The following is a 26,428-nucleotide window of genomic DNA, read 5'->3' as shown; positions in this document are numbered from 1 at the left end:
AATTTTAGATGGGGAGACGAAAGACACACAATACTAAAAAAAGGAAAAAAAAAAAAAGAAAGAAATGTCCAAAGCAATATGAACAGTAAATGGTCAGAAGGAGAGAGGCACTAGACTGTGTTTGTCATAGACAGCATCAAAGAAATAAGATTTGTATTGGGCCTGGAAGAAAAGTCCAGGTGTAAAATAACACAAGAGAGAGGAAGAGACTAATTTAAAGATAAACCACACTTTGGGAGGCCAAGGCAGGAGGATTGCTTGTTATCAAGAGTTTGAGACTAGCCTGGGTAACATGGCGAAACCCTATCTCTTTAAAAAACACAAAAATTAGCTGGGTGTGGTGGCACATGCCTGTAGTCCCAGCTACTTGGGAGGCTGAGGTGAGAGGATCACCTGAGTCCCAGAGGCAGAGCTTGCAGTGGGTCGAGATCGCACCACTGCACTCCAGCCTGGGTGACAGAGTGAGACCCTGTTAAAAAAAAAACAAAAACAAAAACAAAAAAACAAAAAACAAAAAGATAAACCAGAAGAACCCATCCTTTCAGATTTGATTTTTAAGGGGAAAAAAATAATTCAAGATGGTTTGCTTATTAAGATGTACTGATAAGAAAATAGAGCATATTTTTAGGAAAACAGGTTTGATGTTTAAATGCCTTCTGTGCTAATGATTTAATCTAACAGTAAGTTGATTGATTGTTTTAAGTTGATTGATTGTTTTATCTGAATACTGAGAGTAGAAATCAAGACACTCAAAGTCAATGCCACTTATACTGTAAGTGTTAACTGGGGGACAAATAGATTACTACCCATCCTCAGGGATTCTCCTGGCATAGTAATCAGTACACTTATTACAGCTAATTATAGCTATGAAGCATGGTTTTTGACTCCTGGGGTCTCTTGAGCTTTAAATCCAATGCATAATAATATTAGTTTTCACTGGAGCCTGATAACTGAACTCATAAAGCACATGCAGAGGCCAGATACCTCCTTATTTATATAATAATGTTAAGAAGAAGAAAAATTAGGATAGTTGGAAGAAATATCTCTTAGAAAGGAAATACGGATTCTAATTCTTGACCCCCTTGATTAGACAAATCAGTGGGAAAAATTCAGGCAAAGCTGCCAACATCAATCTGGCAAATACACTTTTGTGGTTTAGTCTCAGAAGCTGCAAAATCACAGTAGAGGACCCTCCAATGTCAGTAAATATCTATAAAGATGAAGCCTTAATTCATAAATTGAAGGCCTAGACCAATGAGGCATAGTGGAGACTCTTTTATAAACAATCTAATTTCCTTGAAGGAAAAAGCATCTTAACACTATGTCTATCCCTTGCCCATTTACCCGCTATATTCTGTCTATATTTTCACTGAATTTGGGTACTGCTTCTTATGCTTTATAATAATGCATGGTCACAGCCTGTTGAATCGCTGTTTCTTAAACTTTCTTGTACCATAGCATCTAGTATGTAATATGTGAAACGAAAATTTTACAAAGGAAAACTTGCTCTTACTATTTAGATAAATGGTGATACTTTTATTTGATGTATTTATGATTTTATCTTTTTAAAAGACTGATGGCAACTCACTAAATTGATTTCATAATGTGCTAGGTCACAATATGACTTCAGAGAAAACACAGCTATCTGTCTTCTCCCTGGCTCTGACTCACCCTTGTTTTATAACAGATGCCGCAATGTACAACAACTCTGGAGCCCTGCCCACTTCTCCTATGACACCCACAACCTATGGTATGTGTGATTCCTAATTATACAAATTAAGTTGAAGGGACTTCCTGGAGGATGAAGGGTAGAGAGTTGCAAAGCCCTGGCTGTGTGGGAGGCTTTACACCAGTTGGCTTTGGATGAAGAGTAGCCCTGGAAAGGTAGGACTGTCTACCTCCAAGTTATAGATCCAAACATACTCTCTTCACTACTGATTCATGTGCTTCTTCAGCTGAGGCAGAGTCTGGAGTTGTCCCAATTTCTCCATGAAAGTTTGGAAATTTGAGGTCAGAAACAGGGAAAGGGACATTCCTAGGTCAGACCCATAGTGGGTATTTCTAAGAAGGGGTGAAAATCTAAGAAACAAAATGTTGATCTCTCTAATTGGAGATAAATATGCCATGTATGCCTTGCTTTAGGCAGTCATTGGTGACACTAGCCAGCTATATGGGAAACGTGTGTGATTGCATGTGTCCAAAGAGGACTTTCAGCTCCCTTGGCATGTCTCAAAGAATGCAGAGAGTGAAACTGATTCTTCAACTGTTTTTCATGAAGTGTGATTAAGGGACCATAGACTCAGGCCATAATAATACAGAGACAAAATTTTGGGAAGAATAGAAAAACTCACCATTATTCTGTCTGACACACGGGGAGAGGGAGAATACTGTCTTATGGAAGAGGGAAGTAGGATTTGTGAACAAAGTAATAAAACAGGATGGGCATGGTGACTCACACCTGTAATCCCAGCACTTTGGGAGGCAGAGGTAGGCAGATCACAAGATCAGGAGTTCGAGACTAGCCTGGCCAACATGGAGAACCCCATCTCTACTAAAGATACAAAAATTAGCCGGGCATGGTGGCGCATGCCTGTAATCCCAGCTACTCAGGAGGCTGAGGTAGGAGAATTGCTTGAACCTCGGAGGGAGAGGTTGCAGTGAGCCGACATCATGCCATTGCACTCTATCCTGAGGGACAGAACAAGACTCTGTCTCAGGAAAAAAAAAAAAAAAGTAATAAAACAGTAGCAAGAAAAAAAAAAAACAAACCTGTAGCAAGAACAAGAATAAACAGAAGTATTAAGGTGGCATCTTCCATAATTATCTTCAAGGAACAGGGTCTACCTCCATGTTTCCAGTCCAGTCCCTCATACTTTTACTTGACCTGTGAGATAATTGTATCCTCTGCCTTCTCTCCCTGGTCACAGATCCAATGCTTAAAATTGATGACAGCAACACTCGGATCCTGATTGGCTGCTTGGTGGCCATCATCTTTATCCTCCTGGCCATCATTGTCATCATCCTCTGGAGGCAGTTCTGGCAGAAAATGCTGGAGAAGGTGAGGAGGTGCAGAACGGCCATGATACAAGAAACTGCTCCTTTCTTTCTTAAGCAACTGTTGCCCCAGGAGTAAAAGGCACATTGCAAACATTTATTAATGGTTGGAGTTAATTGAGGCTACCAAGAAACATAGGAATGAAGCCAGAAAAGAATTAGCTAAGTCTATTTTCTCATTTTTAGAGTGGAGATGTTGGAACCTCCCTAACCTTCCTCGAAAATGCAGAAAACTCTTAATACATTGAATCTCAACTCAGGCATTTTCCTTGAAGATTCTGATTCACTGGATTTTGGGTGGAGGCCAGGCATCCATACTTAAAAAAAAAATTAACAAGTGCTTCTGATGCACATTCAAATTTAAGAATTACTCTCTCCTAATGCCAAGCTGAAATTTCTGATAATGCTGTTGAAGTTCCTTCTCATCTTTTTCACTTTGCTTGTCTGTTTTGGGGTGTGTGTGTGTGTGTGTGCAGAAAAACATCCAGCTTCATCAATGTCCAAGTCAAGTTTCTCACTACTCTATTTCTACTTTTGTTCACTTGAAGGTTATGATTATGTATCCCTCTGAGTCCCTTTTCAGACTCTGTCTATGCCAACTGATCTGAATAACTTTTTACATTGTCTAACACTTTACAAGAAGCAGACTTTTTCCTCATGCGTAATTTTATATACACCTCATTGAGTAATAACTCATAGGTATTGTTATATTTAACTATTTTTCTGATGAGAAAATGTGATGTGCTTAAGGTCATACAACTGGTGTCCAGTCTTCCATGCTTTTTCCAATTGTTAATATTGAAATGCATTTATTTCTTTCTACATTCATTTCATCAAAGATGGAATATCTATGACTTGTCTTGCTTTCTTGGACCAAATAGCAACTCACTGCTGCTTAGTGTCTATTCTTTTGGGGTCTGCTGATGATTAAGTATTTCTATGTTTGGCCATGGTCACCTCTCCTGGTCAATGAGTTCCTCTCATTAGACATGTACTAGGAGAGGCCACAGAAATTCTGAGCTGTGGGGCTTTGAACTGCCTCCTGAGGGCAGGGAACAGGAAGAAGGAGAAATCCTGATTGATTTCAGTGTTTGGGGGTGGGGTCTCAGAGGAGAACAATGCCTGTGTGGGATCTCTATTCCAGACGAGAGGAAAGGGCACCATGAGAATGGGCTTGAGTCTCCAGAGCATTCTAGATGTAGGATGGGAGAAAAATGGCTCAAATCAAGGGTAAGGAGGAGCAATCCTGATGAGTAGCCTGCAATTCCTTCTGACCTGTGCCACCCTCAGGTTCCTGAGATGGTTGATGTTTGTTTTAAGGTTTTTAGGCAGGAATATTTCATGTAAGAGGTCTCCTTGCTTCCCACAAGTATGTCTACCAGTCTGAAAACACTTAAAGCTTTCAATTCACAAATAGCCACAGAAGACTGAAAGACAGAATCCACAGAGACTCACTCACTGTCATGAGGTGTCTCAAGGCATGAATGAGGCAAATATCAAAACTTTTCCTCCTTTAGAATGCTGGAACACACTAGTGTTTAATGAGGTATTCCAGAGTGAGGGTGGTGGTGAACTGAAGATTCATTGAACTGCTTGAAGAGAATATGTAACCTTCTTAAATAGTCTGTTAGGACCACATTTTAGCCAAGGGAGGAGGGTCTGTGTTCTCTACTCTATGAGCTCTTTTTCTCTTTATGTGAGCCACAATTTACCACACTTCTCTGAGTCTTTATTCTGAGGCCTGTTGGAATATCTTCATGGGCTAAGAGAGAAATGTTGGAATCTCCAGGTAAAAGGTAGAGCAAACATTTTTCCCTTGAATATTTAACTTGGTCCTCTGAGAAATTCTACCCCTGTATACCCTGAGTAAGATGACTCAAGGTGCTCTGGAATGACACCCAGGATTTCTTCCTGGGAACAAAATTTTATGTGGAAAATCATTGAGTACACACATATATTCTAAGAACATTACTTAACATAGCTGTAGACTGTAGCATTGTTTGTAGGATACTTTTGATGGTGTCCTCAACATTCCGTCTTTGAGAGATTCAACCCACATATATTGAGTAACTACTTTGTTCTGAGCTTCATGCTTGTACTGGGGATATTACTGCAACAAAAGACCTTTCAGTCTAGTGGAAAAGTGCACATCTAAGTTTCGCCATTGAGCACCCAAGCTGTGTTTGTTGGAGTGGAGCATTTTACATGCTTAAACTCAAATAGTCACATACATGCAAATGTTGGCATTTTCCTTTTGATGGAGCAGGCAGGTTATATTAGATAAGATACCACAGAAGTGGTTGCTTTGTTGTTCTCCCTCCCTTATTAGGTGTAAGTCACATTGTTATCTCTGGACACCTAGAGCTTTCCTGTCCCATATTGTAGCCATTTTATTTTTGGTTAGTGAAAATATGGGTCAGTGGTGGGTATTATCCTAATATAGGGTGTCAGAATGATCAATTAGAACTATTGATTCATCATGTTATAGCGCATTTATTAAGTTAATAAAAAATTTATGTTTATTCCAAAACCAAGCAGTTAAAAGGTAAGCCAGCAAAACCCATCATTTAATAAAACATAGAAAACTCTATAAGATTGAGATATTTGGCTACCGATAGGTTCTTATAGCATCAAGGAGATAATCCTTTTTTTTTTTTTTTAAGTGTTTCAGAAAGCACATCATAGAAATTAGAAGATCAAATTCTACCTTGAAGAAATGAAGGATTATTCTAAGTTTCTACAACATAGGCATTTGTGGACCCAGACTGCATCTCTAGCACGTCCAGTGTCACTGGGGTTAAACAGTAGTAAAGAGTTATTTCATTTGTGTGGAAGAGCTGAGTTTAAGAAGGGGAGGAATTGACCATCTTTTTTGTGCCAGCATGTCTTTCTCCTTGTTATTCTCTTCCAGGCTTCTCGGAGGATGCTGGATGATGAAATGACAGTCAGCCTTTCCCTGCCAAGTGATTCTAGCATGTTCAACAATAACCGCTCCTCATCACCTAGTGAACAAGAGTCCAACTCGACTTACGATCGCATCTTTCCCCTTCGCCCTGACTACCAGGAGCCATCCAGGCTGATACGAAAACTCCCAGAATTTGCTCCAGGGGAGGAGGAGTCAGGTGAGGATGATGTGGTGGGCAGGGAATCGAGGGAGAAACTTCGACAAGCCTCAGGTAGGAATGACGCACCTGCTCCCAGTTAACTGTATCTATTTTTAGTCTCTACTAACCTCCTGAGAAGTCCACATTCTCTTTCTAGATTTGGTCTGCAGCTGCTCCTGGCCCAATTTGAGCACCTCTCCCTTGATACTGCATATAAGATGTGTGGAGGGACCCACATACCAGAAAATAAAGAAAAAAAAAATAAAACATGTGAATTAGGTGTTAACACCACAAGAACCTAAACAGTCCAACCAGTCTAACCTCATTTCACATGTCGGGAAAGTGAAAAAGCCCAGATAGAGTACTCATCCAACACCAAATTTCATGAGTGGGTAAAGGCAAGACTAGATTTTCACCTGGAGAAATAAATAAATAAACGAAGCTAAAGACATTCCAAAATTCCCGGTGGTATAGCCATTTAAATAACTAAAATAAGTAACTACTTGAGTTATCTATTTTTTGGTAATTTCTCTTTGGTAAACATTTGTTAGAGTAATATGAGATTTTATTATGAGAGTAAAATATTTCTCCCCTTTTCTCAATAAAAGCATTGAAATAAAACAGGTAAAATAGTAAGTAGTGTCAGTTCATTCAAATTTCAATGTCTTTTAAAAAATGATGCAGAGTCATATCAGAAGGGAAGCTGGAGTCACTTCTTTAGCTCAGAGCAACTTTTCTATAAGGTCGTCTACCTGAGGGACTCAAGCCAGTAGAAAATACTTTGTAGTGTTGAGGAGAGAGGAGCTAGGCCTGAGCTGAATGTAGAAGCAGACAGGACTAAATTCAAGAGCATAAGATTTTACAGGAAGGAGCCTGAAGGGGTCTTTTCAAAGGATAAAAGGAAACTTGCATCTATTTTATTATTCAATGGACAGAAGACATGAAAGAGCATGCTAAATTCAAGTAATTTCACAGAGACAGCAACAACTAAGGATATAAACTGATTTATTTCTTAGGGTGAATGGAAGTAATTTACCTATTTCCTAAGTTTAAAACATTCCCCACCTCGTATTTTAATTTTTTTTTTAAGTTAGAATATGTCTTAAACTAGATCATATGTCTTTAATCTAAAAGTTTTTTATATCTAAAATCAGTTTTTAAGTCAATAACAGTGTCTTAAAATTAAGGAAATACATTATTAAACCTTCAACCTTTAACATTCCCACCCTGATATACCATGAGCCTTCCTATAGCTTCACCACACAATTCCACAAGTTTAGCCACAGAATTTGTAAATGGTCATGTATTATGAGGAAAAGAATGAGAAATAAAATTGTGTTCTACATTCTGAAGGCCACAAGAAAATCTTTAGAGGAAGCAAAACCATTTTCCAAGTAAGAATGTAATGAAGCAGGTTAGGCTTTCACAGGGGCATGTTTTAGCCTTCCTCTCAGAGTTCCTTCCTGAAGAGATCTCCAAAGACGCTCCATGGAATGAGGCTCGTTGCCCTTGTTTTCCCAGGCTGCAGCGGTGTTGTGAAGCCAGTCCAGCCCAGTGGCCCTGAGGGGGTGCCCCACTATGCAGAGGCTGACATAGTGAACCTCCAGGGAGTGACAGGAGGCAACACATACTCAGTGCCTGCCATCACCATGGACCTGCTCTCAGGAAAAGATGTGGCTGTGGAGGAGTTCCCCAGGAAACTCTTAACTTTCAAAGAGAAGCTGGGAGAAGGACAGTTTGGGGAGGTGAGTTGATTCTTTGAGTGGGGCCTCCAGTCCCTTAGAGCTCGAAGGAGGTGGTTGGATAAAAATGGTCAGTAGAACAAACAGTCCCTTCCAGAGGTGGATTCACAACAGAGTGTCTCTTCCACTTGTCTGTCCTTGCGTTGTCCTCTGGATTCTAGTATTGGATCAACCTCATCTTTGTCAAATAGCTGTGGAGTTCCTAGGACTTCTGATTTCTATACAGGAGTTTTTAAGGCAGGCAAGTCACTAGACTTCAGATATCTTGAAACACATTCAATATTTTCAAAAATGTTTACAATAGATTATGCAGGGTGGGATCCACAAGATGTGATCATCTTTTATGAACTGTCCAGGAACATTCTGCTTCTCAATAGCCACTTTGTTTTTTTCCCCTTTAATGAGAGTTATATGTAAAATGGTCAAAAACAACCTCGCCCCTGCCTTTGGTCCCAGAATCAGCCACTAGGGAGTGAATCACCAACCAAGATAAGGAGGAGTACTCTTTTCATTTGCCCTCAGAGTGATGCATGCATTATTAAACTTTTCACTCTTGCATCAGTCACATGAACCTTCTGGGAGCTCAAAGCAATGTTTTGAATTGTAATAGGAACTCTTCACCACTGCCGTCTAAACTCCAAATAAAACACTTGGTTTCCTAAGATGTGTTATTGGTTTTCAGTGTGGATCTCATGTTCTCTCCTTAGATAGGTCTGGTGTTGCAAGAGGTGGAGGGGCCCATGTTATCTGTTCATGGTGTGACATGTACTCATCATGTCCCCTGGGTTGAAAACCCGTATCTGTTATACTGTTGCTAATACACAGAAGTTGCTTATAATGCTAAACCCTATGCTAAGGAAACTGCCTTATGTTTTACATGATCCAGTGACTCATGAATCAAAGTTCAAGCATTTGTAATAAAAGACATTTTATATTGGGCTATGCTGTAATATAATATTGTTACTGATTCATTCATTCACTTAATGTTCCAATCAATGTGTATTTCTAAGGCAGGAAAGTAGCATATTAGCTGGGTACTTTACCATTGTTTTTAATCTTATCAGTTTTTTGAATCATAGATATGTTACACATATCTTCTTATTGGTCTTTTGATCATTTTGCCTGAGTTGTAAGAGTTAGTTTATCTCCAGGAAATGCCCAGCAAGAGTACTGAGACATCTTCAGGAGAAATGATGATGCTGAGACTAGATGACTTTTGTCTAGGTTCATCTCTGTGAAGTGGAGGGAATGGAAAAATTCAAAGACAAAGATTTTGCCCTAGATGTCAGTGCCAACCAGCCTGTCCTGGTGGCTGTGAAAATGCTCCGAGCAGATGCCAACAAGAATGCCAGGTCTGTGGTCTACATTTTGAATTTTCCTTTATGTATTTCATCTTTAGGACCAGGAATACTCCTGGATACTTCTGAGCAATTTTTTCTTTTGAGATGGGGAGGTCAGTGAGCTGCCTCCCATTTCCACTGTTATCCTTTTTCTTACTTTGATGGGGTCAGCAGTCCTCATCTCTTTCTCCACCTCTTTCAAACACAAAGGTACATTTTCCACTGTACTTGCCACATATTTACTTCCTAACCCTCTGTGCACAAGCACTGTACTTCCCAACATATACAACTGTCTAGATGTGTACTTCTTTGGTCTTTACATGCAGACATACTCCTGCATGTCATTACCTCCTCTTGCAAAGTCTTCACAATCACACATGACTTTCTTGCTAAGCCTCTTCCAGTCTCCTTTTTTCACATTTCTATTTATTTTCTCATCCCTTTTTTCTCTTTTATGCTCCTTTTCTTCTATCTCCAGCAACCCTCAAAATGAGAAGCTACCTCTATTTGGAAAATTATCTATGAACCTCAAAGCAAAAGGATCCACGGTTCTCTAGCAGTTTTCCAAACTGGCTAATAATCTCTTGGATCTTTTTCTACATAAATTGCAGTTTCCAGCCACACTCCATTGTCTGACAGCCTTCCCATTACAATAATGGTGAGTTTATCCTCACCCAGAGAGACAAGCTGGTTGAAAGCTGGTTGTATGTGTGCCAGAGAAATCTCCATACCTGGATAACCTATACATTTTTCCTATTCATGTTGTCTTGATTTGTCTCACTGATATTCATAAGTGAAAAAAAAGTTTATTATTCTTATTTTCCAAATTATCATAAATTCCAAGAATAGTGATAGACTTCATTAAAGGTCTTGCAATGGACAGGATGTAAGATAAAGAAGAGAGAAAGGTGAGGAAATGAAACTGGAGGCTTTAGAAATTTAACTGATAATTTCAAACTTTAAGATACTGTTAAGAATAAAAGGTGACATTCTCTGGGTCTCATAGAGAGATTAAGTATTTCTTATATCAATCTTAGCACATGACTGGAGAAAGTGGCATGAGGGGAAACAAAACAAAACAAAACCACAGGACATAGGATATGACAAAGCCTTTCTCCATTGTTCCGATTGGTGAAGTTTGCCATTCCTCCACCTGTGTCCTTAGCGGTAATGGACGGCCTGTGAACCCTCCCAAGCCATGAAAACCCCTGGTTTGAGACGGAAGGGGGAATGAAAGAGGGGAGGTGTTGCATCAGGACTGCATTGATTCCAGTGGTTTATATTGACATAGTACGACTTCCAGTCTAGGATTCCTAGAAAACCCTTGGAGGGCTTATAACTCATCTGCTCCAATAGTTTTGGGAATGTGGGCTAGAGGCCTCACTAACAAAATCTTGCTACTTTATGACCCAAGGATGTCTGCCGCCATGTACTCAAACAATTATTAGTCTTGGTCAAATGAATACTTCTTTTGACATGACTACCACAGCCTTTAAAGAGCTCTGTTTTGGACAGGCTACTAAATACATGTTGCAACTGACTGATGGTTCATACTGCATTAAGAAAAGTCAGTATGAGAAAATAAAGAGTAATCAGGTAAGCCAAAGTATGGTTGTTCACATCATACAAAGTTTCTTCACTTTAGTAATATAGTGACTCCATGGCTTAAAAAAAAAAAAAAAAAAAAACAGGTAAATATCCTCGTGCACTTAAGATGCGATTTTCAGTGAAACATTTTACTTTGTAGAGTGGTTTTTAGCAGCCTATTTTTGATTCAGCAAATATTAATCACTTTCTGTGTGGCAGGGATTTTGTTAGATGTGAGGGATAGAAATGTGAATAGATCATGGATCTCATTCTCAAAAACATTACAATTGAATAAGGGTTCATGATATTTCAGGAGGAATAGAATGAGACAGATCCAGGTGTCAATTTCTCTGTCCTCTCAAAAGTTATCCAAAGTGAAACAAGATTTGGTATAATGTCTAGGAATAGACCTTGGTGTGCATTCTTCTCCCTCTTGATTCTGACTCTGGCAACTTCTGAGTTTATCTATGTCTGTATCCTCCCAAGGAATGATTTTCTTAAGGAGATAAAGATCATGTCTCGGCTCAAGGACCCAAACATCATCCATCTATTAGCTGTGTGTATCACTGATGACCCTCTCTGCATGATCACTGAATACATGGAGAATGGAGATCTCAATCAGTTTCTTTCTCGCCATGAGCCCCCTAATTCTTCCTCCAGCAATGTACCCACTGTCAGGTAAACAAGCCAGGTCTTCCATCTTCTCCCTGTGGTGATGAGAGCAACCTGGGATGTGAAAGTAGGGAGCAGTGAGACTTAAAGTGTATCACTGTTCTGGGATGGTGAGGGAAGTTAGTGTGCAGGGAATAATGGAGCAGCTGCCCTATGGGGGAATGCAAGGGATTCATCAAGAGTAGAAAAAGAATGTTGAGCTTTCAACCCTAGTTTGTTGATACAAATTTTAGAATGTGTACCTTTCACATCTTCCTGTTTCCATAGGCTACCTTCTGTCTTCTTGTCTATTTCCTCAGTTACACCAATCTGAAGTTTATGGCTACCCAAATTGCCTCTGGCATGAAGTACCTTTCCTCTCTTAATTTCGTTCACCGAGATCTGGCCACACGAAATTGCTTAGTGGGTAAGAACTACACAATCAAGATAGCTGACTTTGGAATGAGCAGGAACCTGTACAGTGGTGACTATTACCGGATCCAGGGCCGGGCAGTGCTCCCTATCCGCTGGATGTCTTGGGAAAGTATCTTGCTGGTGAGTTCTCAGCATTTTAAAGCCCTGTCTAACAACTGGCTTGTGGGCTGGCACGCATGACACGTGGAGACAAACCTGAGACAGCAGAAGGCAAACTCAATAGACTAATATTTTCTCTGATTTGAAATTATTTTCTTTGTGTACTAACTCTTATTATTTAATGCTTGCCTATTTCTGCTAAAAAATTAACACACTTATAAAAATTTAGGGAGACAAGTTAAAAAGTATAAGAGATTTATTATCTTTGTTTCTCTTTATTATTTCTACCTAGTGATTGTTCTTAACTTAAAGTATAAAAAACCTTATCATTTAAAGAAATGTTACCTATACAAAATATTTTCTTCTCCATTAGTTTCATAAGCATGGTTCTCATAATTATATAGACTAATTCCTATAATTGTATTTCAGTACTTTTCAAGATGTTCTTTTTAAGTTTATCATTCTTTGCTGTTTAATTTTTATTCGATTCTTGATATTCCATACCATAAGTGAGTAATATCTCTCTTAGAGGTATATTTTCTGTCCATGCATACCTGAGACTTTTTATTGTTGATTTTACAACCACTCAGCTGATTTATAGACTCATTAGACTTTTACTTCCTACAATGCCATGTACATGTTATTTTACCTTTTTTCTTGTATAACATTGTACAAAAAAGTCTGAGACCAATTTGGTTTTGTTCATTTGTGATTAATCTGCTTATTTCCTGCTGATATTCTTATAGGATTTATAAATTAATTTTGAAATAAAAAATGTATAGTTATTCCCTTCCACTCACCAAGATAACCACTATCAATGCTTTGGTATATTTTCTTTGAGGACTTTTTTCTATACATATGTTGTTTCTATGCATGCAATTTTTTTCTATGCATGCATTTATATACATATGTACGTACATGTAATTTATATTACATAATTGGGATGACACTATGCCATAAAATTCTCTCTCTCTATTTTTAACTTAACATTTTATTATCTGCATAATATTCCATTGTGTAGATATATCCTATAACTTAATAATGCCTCTATAATTTGATATTTAAGTACTTTCCAATTTCCTGCTATTATGAATGATACTGTGATGTACACCAGTTTACATAAATCCTTATAAAGATCTTTTTCACCTATGTATGTGAATTGCTATATTTTACCCATTTCTAATGGGATAGTTAGGCATTACTCTCCCTAAAGGTATTATGTGGTGTTGAAAACAATATATTAGACTGACATTCAGAGGACCTTGGTTCAAATACGGTTTTTCCACTACTAATGGCCTTATTAACCAGGAGAATCTGGGAAACCACTCCTGTTTCATTTTTCTGATCTAAAAAATAAGGATAACTGGCATGGTGGTGTGTACTGTAGTCCCAGCTACTCAGGAGGCTGAGACAGGAGGATGAAAATCTGGGCTGTGCTGCGCTATACCTATTGGGTGTCCTCACTGAGTTTGGCATTAATATGGTCACCCCTAGGAGCAGTGGACGGCCAGGTTGCCTAAAGAGGGATGAGCCAACCCAGATCAGAAACAGAGGAGGTCAAAACTCCCGTATTCATCAGTAGTGAGATCAAACATGTGACTGGCCATTGCACTCCAGGCTAGGCAACATAATAAGACCCCATTTCTCAAAGAAAAAAAAAAAAATAATAAATAATATCATCAACTTCACAATGTTGTTGTCTGTATTGAGTAGAAAATGTGAGTAGTCAATGCATGCTATTTACACCTGAATCTCATTGCTGTCACTTGTTAAAGTCTATCTTTCAACACTGTGATGATAACTGAACTGGTAAATGAGAGTCCTGGATTCACTGCAGGCACTTAAACTAGAGTCCTCTATCTCTAACATAAAAACCATTGACTTCCCATTCAGATTTTGCCTTTCTCAGGAGCATTTTCCCAAGGCTACCCTAGAGTTGAAAGGTTGACCTAACACTCAGTTGCAGAGTCAGATAGCTTATGGCTGCATTTTTTTTCAGCTCTTGGATCACAAAGAAACAAAACCAAGGTGAGATCATGAGAATGAGAGAATGGGCTGTTTCTAAATACTCCATGCACATCTTGGCATTTTCAGAATTCCTTGTCTGTGGTAGGGGAAGGGGTATAGCTCCAGATTATGAAATTTAACCAGGTATTGTTGTGCACAGGTTATTCTGATTTCTCGTTCTTTTCTTTACTTAAATAGGGCAAGTTCACTACGGCAAGTGATGTGTGGGCCTTTGGGGTTACTTTGTGGGAGACTTTCACCTTTTGCCAGGAACAGCCCTATTCCCAGCTGTCAGATGAACAGGTTATTGAGAATACTGGAGAGTTCTTCCGAGACCAAGGGAGGCAGGTAAGAACTGTTGGGGATGAATGGATGTGGACCTGTGTACCTTGAAGGATGGAGAATGGAAAGTCCTGACTTAGCAGGAGTGGGCTGAGATGGAAGACAGACTATGTGGATGATAGTCTTTGTCACTAACTATCCAAATGATGTGAAAGACCAGTATCCTCCCCAGGCATCCATACACTCTGCTTTATCTATGTGTCAACTCATTGACTCTTGGAGTCATAAAGGGTCATGTCAGGTTTCTCCCCAACTCAAAGGTAGCAGGAAATACAGTCCTGTCTCTCATGTTTTATCTATTTCTTGATCTAGATCATGTGGTTTTCTTCTGGGTCAATAAATATAAGTGTAAAAGGGATGTATTAGCATTCATTAAAATATAGCTTAGTGTAAGAATTGGGGTTGGTTTTGACTATCTAGCAATGCTTCTAGACTTGGATGTCCGAAAATGGGCAGATATATCCTGAACTTGTTGCTCTTGGAAGGCATCTCTTGGACAATCCAAGAGTACTGTGACATCTCAAGACTCAGGGAAAGATAGTTTCCCAAGCTCCCCAGGAGTCTCAATTCCTAGCCAAGATACTCCAAACTTTTTTTTGGGTGACTTAGATTAAAAATTCCTGTGATGTATGGAATTTAAAGCTTGCCAGTCACTATAGCACTGCACCTCCCCAAAGGGGCCTGGCAACAGCATACCCTTGGATTATGGCATCTTTACCAGGAAAAGGATAATAGCTGGGGAAGGATCTTGCAGACAATAAAAAGTGGATCTTCTGTGGCTTGAATAGATCCAAGTAAGTCAAAGATAGATAAGGGATTGACAAGAGATAATACATTATGCATATTAAAAATAAGACAGGGGTCTCAGATTTTAATTGTCTCTTTATACTCTGTAAATATTTTGGCAGCAGGGAGTCTAAATTAGCTATCTTGGTTATGAGGCAATTTGCCTTCTTACCACAGTAAAGGGCAAATTTACTCCCAAGTACGTGAGATAAGTGAGTGGGCCAAAGAAAAATGTTGTTTTCTGCCTCTGCCATGATTGGTTCAGCCAAGATGGACTTCAATATGGGTTGGTCATAAATGGAAGATTTGGTCTCTTTTTGGTTGTTTCATCTTTTGCATGAAAGGAGGGACCACATAATGGCCCATCAAAAATTTCTGCTCCAGAGAACTCCAGAAGACAAAGGGAATAGCTTAGAAAAGGGCTGATATGATTCAAAACTTTCATGAGTAGGAAAAATGGACACCACACCCATTTCAGTTATCAAGTTCAAGAAAGTGGGCAGGGGGCAAATCAAACCATGATGCAAATATACTTCCCTTTCCCCTTTCTTTGTAATATTCTCTGTCTCTTTCACTTTTGTTTTCCTTTATTTTTTTCCCAAAGACTTACCTCCCTCAACCAGCCATTTGCCCTGACTCTGTGTATAAGCTGATGCTTAGCTGCTGGAGAAGAGATACGAAGAACCGTCCCTCATTCCAAGAAATCCACCTTCTGCTCCTTCAACAAGGCGACGAGTGATGCTGTCAGTGCCTGGCCACATTCCTACGGCTCAGGTCCTCTCTACAAGACCTACCACTCACCCACGCCTATGCCACTCCAGCTGGACATTTAATGAACCTGAGAGACAGAGGCTTGTTTGCTTTGCTGTCTGTTCCTGGTCACCCCCACTCCCTACTCCTGACTCATATATACTTTTTTTCTTTTTTTTTTTTTTTTACATTAAAGAACTTAAAAAAAAAAAGCCTAGGGCAGATACAATCTAGTAAAAGAAAATCTTACTTGATATACCAAAATGTTGGATAACAAAGGCTAGAAAATTCAGATAATTTATAAAAGTTAACTATGCTTGTGCTTATAAATGTGCAGATTCTACAATACTTTTCCATGTCACTCTAAAAGAATCTTCAGAAAGAAAAACTTGAAGAATACTAATGTCTTGGAAAACATGAGATTAAATTTAGGGAAAACACTTGATAGATGTGGAGAATCTGAGGACTCAGAATTCAGCAACTAATCACAGGTGGTTTTCTAATTTGGCCTCTGGACATGTCTCACTGTTTGTATTTCTCTCTCCTGTCAAAGTGAATGATATATTCTTGAAACCCCCCAATCTCTTGAAATGGGTGTTCTGCTCATTCATAGACAGGGGTCAGGGTTGAAGTTCATATATGAAACAACTGGGGATATAGATAGGAAAGAATGTTTGCTGCAAGAGTGTATGAAGGGGGATTGTCATTTACAGAAAAAAAGTACCTCATGGATGGAAGGATTCATGAATAGATAATGGACATAGGAAAGGAGGTCAATGGAGGACACATAACAGACATGGTATCCACCATTTATTTGTGATTTTGTAAGAGGGTTGTTTTCTTTGTCTTGTTCAGATATTTTCATGTGTGTGTTTTAGTGAGAATCTGAGTTTTTAATCAGTAAAGGCTGATGTTTTGATATCTTGATGGTAGACTCTTGAGTTCATCTTGTCCAAATCTTCTAGCGTTTTCAAGGATGAAGCCTCTGTAGGATCTTTGGGCTTGGGGCTGAATTTCTCAGGCATAAATACCTAATGGCCTTGTCCAAGAGGGAATAGGTCTGTTCTGAGTGTCCCCAAAAAAAGTTGTCCTAGGACTAATGTGGAGAAGTTACAGGGAGACTGATTTCCATTCCTTATTGGGGAAAACAAAGCACTCAGAACATACAAGGATAAATGGGCTGCTACCAGAGGTGGGGAGTCTCTTGTCAAAGAAAATGGAGGTTTTGAAACACAAAGTAGATGATGGTGTAAGACAATGTTTAATGTCTTTCTAACTCCGAGAGTCCTTGATTCTAGAGAGGCACAGGATGAGCATCTATTGCTACTGCTGAGTATACATGCTCTTGCCTCTGAGATGGTGTGACCCGCAGAAAAGAAATCTCAAAGCTGTGGCTTCAGAATTCATGGAAACAGAGCCACTGTCAAGAAGGAATCTGCTCAGAGCAGATTCTGAGCTTTCACACTCCACAGATCTTCAGATTTAGTGGGAAGCTAGAAAAAGGAACTCTTAATTTCCATTGAGGAGAAACAAGAAGACATTACAAATCAGCTTCCCAAGCTGAGAAGGAATGGCCTTGACCCCTTGGGTCTGCCTCTGTTGCCCTCACCAGTTTACCTTCTACATAAGTTTCTCAGGAACATGTATATTTCCCCATTCAGCCTTCAGCATTGCTCCAGGCCACAGCATAAGCATAAATCCCAAGTCCACAGGATCCATTTTTCAGGTCATATTCTGATCCTAGCAAATGTCCTTTCCCCGTAATTGTCCTATGCCTTTGGGCTTTAGTCTATCCCAGGACTAACTTTGGAGAAATCATTGGTTTGAGAGTCAAGAGAACATTGATTTGGGAGCTTTAACCCTCTTTATGCTTCACACTAAGTGCGTCATCTTGGCTAAATCACTTGGTCTTTCTGCATTTTGTTTTCTTATTTATAGGATGAGGAAATTAGATTAAATAGTTTTGAGGTCCCTGCTGGTTCTGATACATCCAGTACTAACTGGATAATTGAATCTATAACTGATGGATTTAGTAATCTGGTCATTTCTTGCTCTGAAAATTGTAACCAGCAAAAGAGATCATGGAAGAAATCACTGTAATGGTAGTAATAGTAACACATGCCATTTGTATTGTGCCTTAGGTTTACCAGGTGTTTCCAAATACATTAGCATATTTGATATGTGCAGGGCTAGATACCTTGGGACCTGCCACACTCCGCTTTCAAAATAAGTATTCTAAGCTTCATTAGAATTAAAGGGACTTGAACTCAGGACCTGCAGCCTATTCTTCTTTATCCACATGCCTCTGGTAGGGCTACATCCAGACCATGCCATGACTTCTTATGGAGCAAGAGAAAATAATATTATTTTATCTTCCTTTGCCTAAAATCTCTTCACTTATTCTTTTTTATGATTCTGCCCCAGTTCACTGGGTTATTCTATGTTTCCATATTTTTTTAAAATCATATTTAAAATGAACTTACAGTGTCTGAGTTTTCCCAGCCTTGAGTCATAGAAGTAATCTGTTTCAGATGGCTGCTCAATATATATTATCATGTAATACTTATCTGTATCCTTTTCTGGGATGAGGAAGGCTTCAACTTCTGGCACTGAGACCTTTGTATTACAGACACAGGTTTAGTTTCTAGCTTAGTCATGCCTTTAGAGTTTAGTAGCACAAATCCAAGCAACCCAACAGACTACATGGTGAGGGCCTAGTGTGTAGAATTCATACTAAGTAGTTTATATTTGAACTACATAGTAAGTAGTTCAAATTTGAATTAGAGGAACAAAGCTAGGACTTATTTGGAAAAGGAGATCGAAAAAAATGATCAGAGACTGTGGGGCCTTATTACGTTTGCAGTAAGTTATCTTCTTCATGATATATGTGAATTATTTTGTGTGCAGATTGTGTTTTGGGATTGCCAGATCTAAATTTATATTCTTGCTGGCTAATGTGCTGATAGTTAGGTCTATCTAAAACTTGATGTGCTTTCCAGACACATATGTGACCAGACAAGATCTAAAGTGCAAAGTGGTGCCTGAGGAGCAAAATGTGATTTTAATGTTGTGGAAAGATCACTTGCAAGTATATTAAGACTGTATAAAGAAGAGGATTGTATGCAAGTGGGGTGAAAAAAAAGGATACACGAATGTGCATATGACTGAATGGGGGGAAGGTCAGGGCTAGAAAGGAGGCTACAAAAAAGGGGCAACGGAGAGTGCACAGGAAAGACACAGGGAAAGATCAAGTTGAGCAAGTAGAAACAGGAGTAGCTGGAGCCATTGGGAATCCATTTTGAAACAAGAAGGAGTTTTGAAAGGGAATAGGAAAGTAGGTATCTTGAAGTAAAAGATAAATATGAATGGAGAAAGAAGAAATTCTGGATGATAGAGATGATAAAAATATTTATTAAGAAATGAAGTCAGGTTCAATGTATGAAATGGAAAGGAATTTTTCAGAATTTTAAGAAAGGGGAAGTTCCTTTTGGAAAAGATATAGCAATCATCAGGGAATGACCTTTTCATTTCAGAAGTGTGTGAGGAAGGTAGTTTGAGCATCTGGTGTATTCTGGACCATTTCAAGTGCTGGTGAGAAGTAATCAACTATTTGCCTGAACTGGGCTTGGTTTCCCAAGTGCTGCTTTGGAAATGAAGACCCAGAGATGGGGAGCTTATGGTAGTTCATAAATTTTCATGTTCTATTATCTTTCCTCTGTCAAAAAAGTTCATTTTCAATAATGCCCACCATTGCTGTGCCCAGAATAACCACAGGCAAACATCAAAACAATACGCATAAGTTAGACAAGATTGAATCTTATCTGACATCTGCACAAACAGATATGCACCATGTTGGAAACATGTGTTTTTCTAGTCCCATCCAGGCTTCCCACAACAAAGCCATGATGTGGGTCTAAACCATATGTTTTGAGTAAAGGAGAATAGAAGAAAAGGAGTGTCTGCAAGACAGAAAGAGATGAAGATGTTCCAAGGAAGTATACTAAAACAGAACAGTGAATGTTTTGCCCAAAACTGCAGAAAGAAAGAAAGAAAGAAAGAAAGAAAGAAAGAAAGAAAGAAAGAAAGAAAGAAAGAAAGAAAGAAAGAAAGAAAGAAAGAAAGAAAGAAAGAGAGAGAGAGAAAGAAAGAGAGAAAGCAAAGAAAAGAAAAGAAAAGAAAAGAAAGAAAAGAAAATTGCAATATATGGCTACTAAGTCTTTGATTGTAAGTTGAATTTACAGACCTGGAATTTGCTATCCTAATCTTTCCCTTTCAGTAAGACTTCTGTCCTCTGGCAGTGCATATGGTAGGTCCCTAATGTTTCTGCATCTCCAGGAAGATGCAGATCCTTATTTTTGCTGGGAAATTCTTCTTAATAGAAATGTAACATTTTAATAAAAACAGATTAATTTTTTTTCACTTGGTAATAAGTTGTCAAGAACTGAACTTAGAGGGAAAGAGACTGGAGTGGTTAATGGTGATTTAATTTCTGGCATTTTGAGTTTTCTGCTACAATTAGCTGCACTACTTGTGCCAAAGAGCAGTGAAGAATTGTTGAGTTGGTGTATCCTTTAAAAAAACTTGTTATTTTGAAAGAACTTAAAGCTCACAAGATGTTACAAAAATAGTAGAGTGGCCTTACCCTAGATCCAGTTTTCCCCATTTATAACATTTCACTTAGTCCATTTTCAGAACCAGAAAATTAACATTGGCATAATGCTATTAACTAAACCACAGACCTTTTTTCAATTTCACCAGTTTTTCCACACATATTCATTTAGTTGCTGGATACTTTTAATTCTTGCTGATTTGTAATCTGGCCTTGCTTGGATACAACAGGAAAGACACTATCTGGATAAAATTCTACGGTATTAGAGAGACTATAACACATTAATGTGTTCCTTTATCATGAGCAATACCCTGCCTATACTGCTTCTAAATTTTCTGATTAGTTAGGCTGTTTGGCATCTGAAACAATCCAAGACACACTCAGAAATATTAGGCAACACAAAAGACAGAACTGCTCATAGCTTGTTGCCTAGAAAACCAGGTATAGCAGAATATTCTAGATATTTCCTGAAGCTTCTACAGTGAGTAGGATTAGTACTGGGGACAAAATGAAGAGTTTAGAGTAAACCAGTATTTCAGTCAAGAGTTAGTTGGCACTTAGTTAATGGCACTGGGAATAGCTTGTGGAGAGAAGAGAATGCAATGGTATAGCCTCCTAATGTTTGATAAAATACTATTTTCAGAGTGGTAGAGAGGTTTTATTTGCCTAAATAGCTGCCATTAAATGGAATAACAACCACATTAAACCAAATTAATTGCAAACACAGCAGCAACCTGTGGAGAAGTTGAAACTCCAGTTTTGTGGATTACAGTTTTGAGTTTTATGATTGACATTTTTAAGTCCCCTATTTAAGGGGTCACAATTTTATAACAATGTGTGTCTTATTAAGTTCCTAGGTCATTGTGAGCACTTGATAAATATTTGCTGAATGTTGTTTTTTTGAATGAATTTAAGATGGAAACAAAAACTTGTCATCCAGTTAACTAGAGTGAATGTAGGGAGAATTTTTTTGCTGTAACATGGAGAGTTTATCTTCAAAATGAGGAAAGAGAAAAAAATATTCAGACTCGTACCTGGTGAAGTGCATTCTCTGTTTGTATACTTTTTGATGGAGAAATTGATCTATAGAGCTGCTTAATTTTTTGAGGCATTTAGACAGCAATGAAAGGTAGTTCTCCACAGGACACCAATTCAAAAGGAGAGATCAGACTCTGGCCTTATACCCAGTCTATTTGAAACAAGCTATCTAGTTTCTCCTGCAGACACCTTGTCAACAACATGCAACAATGTCAGGTGCCTTGCAGGAAAATAATCTGAGTCCCAAGCTAGCCTGTGCTCATCGACAATTACAATGAACATATCAAGGAAGAATTTGCAGAGACTCAAAGGAAGCACAATGGGGTAAGGTAATCACTTTCAGTGAAAAACTGTTTTCTTGAAAAGAGGCTTCCTGCAAACACACCAAGAGTCTGTAATCTAGCCTATCCATTATATATCCTTTATTATTCATGATATCCTATTCTTCTACCCTGTTGCCTGGTAACTTTTTCTGAGGACTGAGTTTCTGCAGCAATGTGGTGCACTCTTCCTGTGATGAGGAAACATCTGGGCCCCCTTCTGCAGGCTTTGGAAGGTGATGTGTCTTGTCAAGGGGTAAAGATAAAATGGATTTAATTTCTGCTTAAAACTATCATAGACGTTCCAAATAGAATACATAAAATTTCTCTGTATTAGAAAAAGAAACGTGATACCAATTGTATATTTTCTTTTCTTTATTTATTCTCTGTAAGTCTGTCAGATGATAAATTGTAAATAACAATGATTAAAGAGTCATGCTACTGATGGATCTCCCTTTCTGTATAAACCGTGCCAGTTCTGGGCTTTGTAACCTTTGCTCTTTACAGTCTTACATCATTCCCGGGGAAGTGATGGGGCACGGGTCAGAGCTGGGGTGTATGTAGTGTGGACACCTGTTTGTGGGGCTGTCCAACAAAGGATTATTTAAATAGGCCTCTAACATATGAGTTGACTGTTTATTGGGAGGAAAGCACCTTGGTCTCTGACATATCTAAACATATGAAACACTGGGATTTTATGTCCTCACATTAATTAGTCCAGTTCTGGGGAATCCAGTCCAGAATTAACTGGCAATCCCTTATTGTTATGGTTACAGAGTTATCTTGTTTGATACACAGAAATCCTTTTTAAATCCCAATATAGTCTGTTTCAGACTGTCCGCACATGCACAAACCACCCCCCCAGAAAAAAAAAAAAAAGACTATGAAAACCAGAATTTAGACTCAGTCATTATATTAGAGATTAGAATGAAACGACCCCAAACAACCAATTTCTTACCTGGTCTCTGAGAATAAGTTTATACTTTTAGTTTTCTGAGAATGTTTCTCAGAATATTTGAGTTTTCTGAGCACGTTTCTCAGCACTGGGCATGGTAGATAAATCACAGGGCCAAGGTTTGGCAGGGATGGATGGGATCATTGTGTACCATATTGTTCTTCTGAATTCCAGGAGAACAGAATGAGCCCATGCAAAACATAAACTTATGATGATAAAAAAAAAACATACCTATCCATTCACTCATCAATAAAAACATATTATAATGGTTATCAAGCTGTGTCCTATGAGTGATAAAATATTTGTAAAATATAGAATTAAACGGCATCTATTGTGAATAGAACTCTATTCTAGTCTCTCTGAGCACCTCCAGCAGTTCAGCCCATCTGTCAAAAGTCACAACACCTTGAAAACAGCACCTTTAGTGGAAAAAAGGGTAGAAGAGAGTCGTTTCATCACTTGGCTTGAATGAAAATCTTGAGGAAAGGAGAGACAGATGGTCTTGCTCTGAAGTTGTCTGGACTTCACTTAATTCAATCTGTCTTAGGCTGGCAGGCATCCGGAGACTGCGGTAATGCTGAGCCTCCACAGCCCAGGTCCTCCCCCTTCTTTATAGAAATGAGTTTTGTATGAGACAGCCACACAACCTGGTCTCCTTCTTCTTATTCCTCATCACCTCTGAGCTCTAGGACATTTAAAAATGAGCCTTTGGGTCTAGACTCTCACAATTAGGCTTAATTTTACTCTATGACTTTCAGAAAATATTGTTAAATTGTGGTCTCTTTAGAACAGTTGAAAGTGGGATAAGCATAGGAGCTGATTTCCACCCCTATGATAAAGAAGTTTTATTGGCTGGGCACGGTGGCTCACACCTGTAATCCCAATACTTTGGGAGGCTGAGGCAGGCAGATCACTTGAGGTCAGGAGTTCAAGACCAGCCTGGCCAACATGGTGAAACCCTGTCTCTACTGAAAAAAAAAAAAAAAAAAAAAAAAAACAAAAATTAGCCGAGTGTGGTGGCGTGTGCCTGTAGTCCCAGTTACTTGGGAGGCTGAGGCAGGAGAATCACTTGAACCTGGGAGGCAGAGGTTACAGTGAGCCGAGATCGCACCACTACACTCCAGCCTGCTGACGGAGCGAGACTCTGTCTAAAAAAGAAAAAAAAGTTTTATTTAGGAATCTAATGTTCTCATAACCAGATTTGTTCTTTCAATCTAATTTTCTTGATATAGGATAAATGATTACTAAGTAAGTTGGTATCATTGATCAAAACCTCTAGGACCAAAAGCCAATATAAATTATCACAGTGTTTTAGGGATCATTGCTGTTCATAAATAATTAAAACACTGAAAGAGGCCATTAAATAGATTAAAGTATGCTCAGTAGAGTTTGATGTATGATACACAGTTTTATTCTGTGTGAGCTGGGGCTAGTGATGGTCCCATTACCAGTCTACTACAAATATGGAAACCTAGAGTAAGCATTAGAAACCTTGATAGCAGTTTTGTCACTGGAAGCAGGGTCTTGAGTGTGAGTCATCCAGGTTTTTGGCATTTGGAACAAAAAGTTGGACAAAAATGCACAAAGTAACAAAGGAACGAACCCGTGAAGGCAAAAGCAGCGATTTATTAAACTGAGACAGCACTCCACAGGGTGGGAGTGGGCCTGAGCAAGTGGCTCAAGGGCCAAGTTACAAAGTTTTCTGGGTTTTAAGTAGTTCTTTTGAGGTCCCCATGGGCTACCCCTTACCTGGATGAAGGATTTGGTTTATGGCTAAGTAAAGGCTGAGGTGAATGTGTGCCCTATGCAGATTATGGCATGGCCCATGCTTAGTGCTTGGCCCACAGCCAATCCAAGGCACTTTCCCTTTCCATCTGAGACATGGTGGAAGTGTGGCAGGCCAGGTCTCACTAACAACTGTTTCAGTACTGACTAAGTGGTTAAATATTAAAAGCCAGTGCCCTTATACAAAGGCTGGGATGTAACTAAAGCCCATCAAGAATTTTGCCTAGGCCTTTCCTGGGCCTCTTAAAGCATGACAAAATAACGAAGGAATTCTTAACAGGACCCCATTTACGATTAAACAAGTTTTATTGTGGGTCTGAAGAAACTCCCCAGGCCTCCACAAACAAGTTCATTGGGGGGTCTAAGGGAACTCCTCAAACCTCCATGACTTAGCAGGAGAAAATACAAGGGTAATCACCCCAGCACCTGGACCCATTTAGGTTAAGTAAATTTGCTGAGGCTCCAGAGGAAGGTTTTCAGGACTCAGACCTTAGTTACAGATTAAAAGAAGTTAATCACTTATGTCTTTAGATAAACGCACACTTACAGGTAGACAGATCACTTAGAAAGTATATAAGCTCTGAAAAACTGTAATTTTGAGTTGGTCTGGTGATAATTTCCAGGCCTTCTCCCTGTAACCGGTTACAGAAATAAAAACTCTCCTCTTCCCCAGTTCATCTGCATCTTGTTATTGGACCTTGAAAAACAGCAGCCCAACCCTCAGTTTGGTCTGGGACCAGAAGGTTGTAGGGAGAGTAGCCTTTGATCCTTTGCTACTGGGAGGTGGGGAGATGGGGTTTTTCCTTCTTTAGCTTTAGGAAGTTGGTGTTAATTGGCCCTAGTTTTCCGGCCCCCAGAACCAGGTGTTTTCCTTTTGATCCAGCTTTGGGAAGCCAGCACCAATTGGTCTCAGATTCCCTACTCCCAGCCCTTGCTGTTTTTCCTTGATTGAGCTCTAGGAAGTCAACACGAATTGGCCTTAAGTACCCTGCCTCCAAACCCTATTCTGCCTCATTTTGGCAGACAAGTATTTTTATAAATCTTGAATCTAATAATAAAAAATCGGGGCTTGTGTTTTGTATGCCTTTTGCTTTTCTTTTTCTAGCACTTCTTTTTTTTTTTTTTTTTCTGTATTTTCTAAAAGCACCCATCTGGGATGGCTTGGAAACACAAACAGGTCCTTCAGCACAGTTTGAGATGCACTGATATAGGAGGTTACAACACATTCTCAGTACTTCGCTAATGAAGTTCTGAGATTCTGATTCCACGCCACATTCCAACTTTTGAATACTGGTAATTTACGCATGATTCTACATAAAATTAACAAAATTAGTGCTTATTTTCTCAAATAAGTTTCTTTAGAGGAGGAGGTCTGGGATCAGAGGTTGGGCTGTGAAGTGGCACAATGCCTGGATCTATACATCCAAAAAGGAGTGGAAAATTAAATAATAATCGCCCAACTCTGGCTCCTAGACCCAAACCTTTTCTCTAAAATGGGCACTGGTGCAAATACCGTGAGGCCTTCCTGCAATGAAGTGCCAATCTCAGACGCCAGGGCACAGACCCAGTGCGTGTTACTCCTCTCCTAAGAGCTAGGCCGGGTGACACGCCCACCAGGATTAAACATCCGCCTTCCAAAGAGCCCTAGGCGGCAGTGACGGACACCTGCGCTGAGGCGGAGCGAGAAGAGCCTGGCATGGCTCCGGGATTTGCGTCACGCAGCTCCTCCCCTCGGCCTATCTCACCCGACGCCGACTCCGAGGGCAGGGAGCGGTTGGCGGACTGAGATTGGAGGGATCAGCGCAGACTCGATGACGCAACGGG

At 39.3% G+C, this 26,428-nt stretch overlaps 1 protein-coding gene across 2 annotated transcripts in view; it reads left to right on the top strand.

Annotated features, from left to right (window-relative positions):
- DDR2 (discoidin domain receptor tyrosine kinase 2) overlaps positions 1 to 16,824 on the top strand; it is a 151,279-nt gene extending 134,455 nt beyond the window's left edge. Inside the window, exons 10-18 of one of the 2 annotated variants that reach the window (XM_007976350.3) lie at positions 1,688 to 1,750; positions 2,928 to 3,058; positions 5,966 to 6,176; positions 7,680 to 7,903; positions 9,125 to 9,252; positions 11,314 to 11,505; positions 11,799 to 12,033; positions 14,218 to 14,367; positions 15,752 to 16,824. In XM_007976350.3, the coding sequence (XP_007974541.3) occupies positions 1,688 to 1,750; positions 2,928 to 3,058; positions 5,966 to 6,176; positions 7,680 to 7,903; positions 9,125 to 9,252; positions 11,314 to 11,505; positions 11,799 to 12,033; positions 14,218 to 14,367; positions 15,752 to 15,886 (1,469 nt within the window). In that variant the 3' untranslated portion in view covers positions 15,887 to 16,824. The remainder of the gene's footprint in view (positions 1 to 1,687; positions 1,751 to 2,927; positions 3,059 to 5,965; positions 6,177 to 7,679; positions 7,904 to 9,124; positions 9,253 to 11,313; positions 11,506 to 11,798; positions 12,034 to 14,217; positions 14,368 to 15,751) is intronic. The other variant, XM_073008190.1, reaches the window with a different exon arrangement.
- Positions 16,825 to 26,428: the final 9,604 nt, after the last annotated feature.

The sequence above is a fragment of the Chlorocebus sabaeus genome, chromosome 20 (assembly GCF_047675955.1).
Source record: "Chlorocebus sabaeus isolate Y175 chromosome 20, mChlSab1.0.hap1, whole genome shotgun sequence".
In the NCBI taxonomy this organism is placed as follows: domain Eukaryota; kingdom Metazoa; phylum Chordata; class Mammalia; order Primates; family Cercopithecidae; genus Chlorocebus; species Chlorocebus sabaeus.
This window is presented reverse-complemented; position numbering and strand designations above follow the sequence as displayed.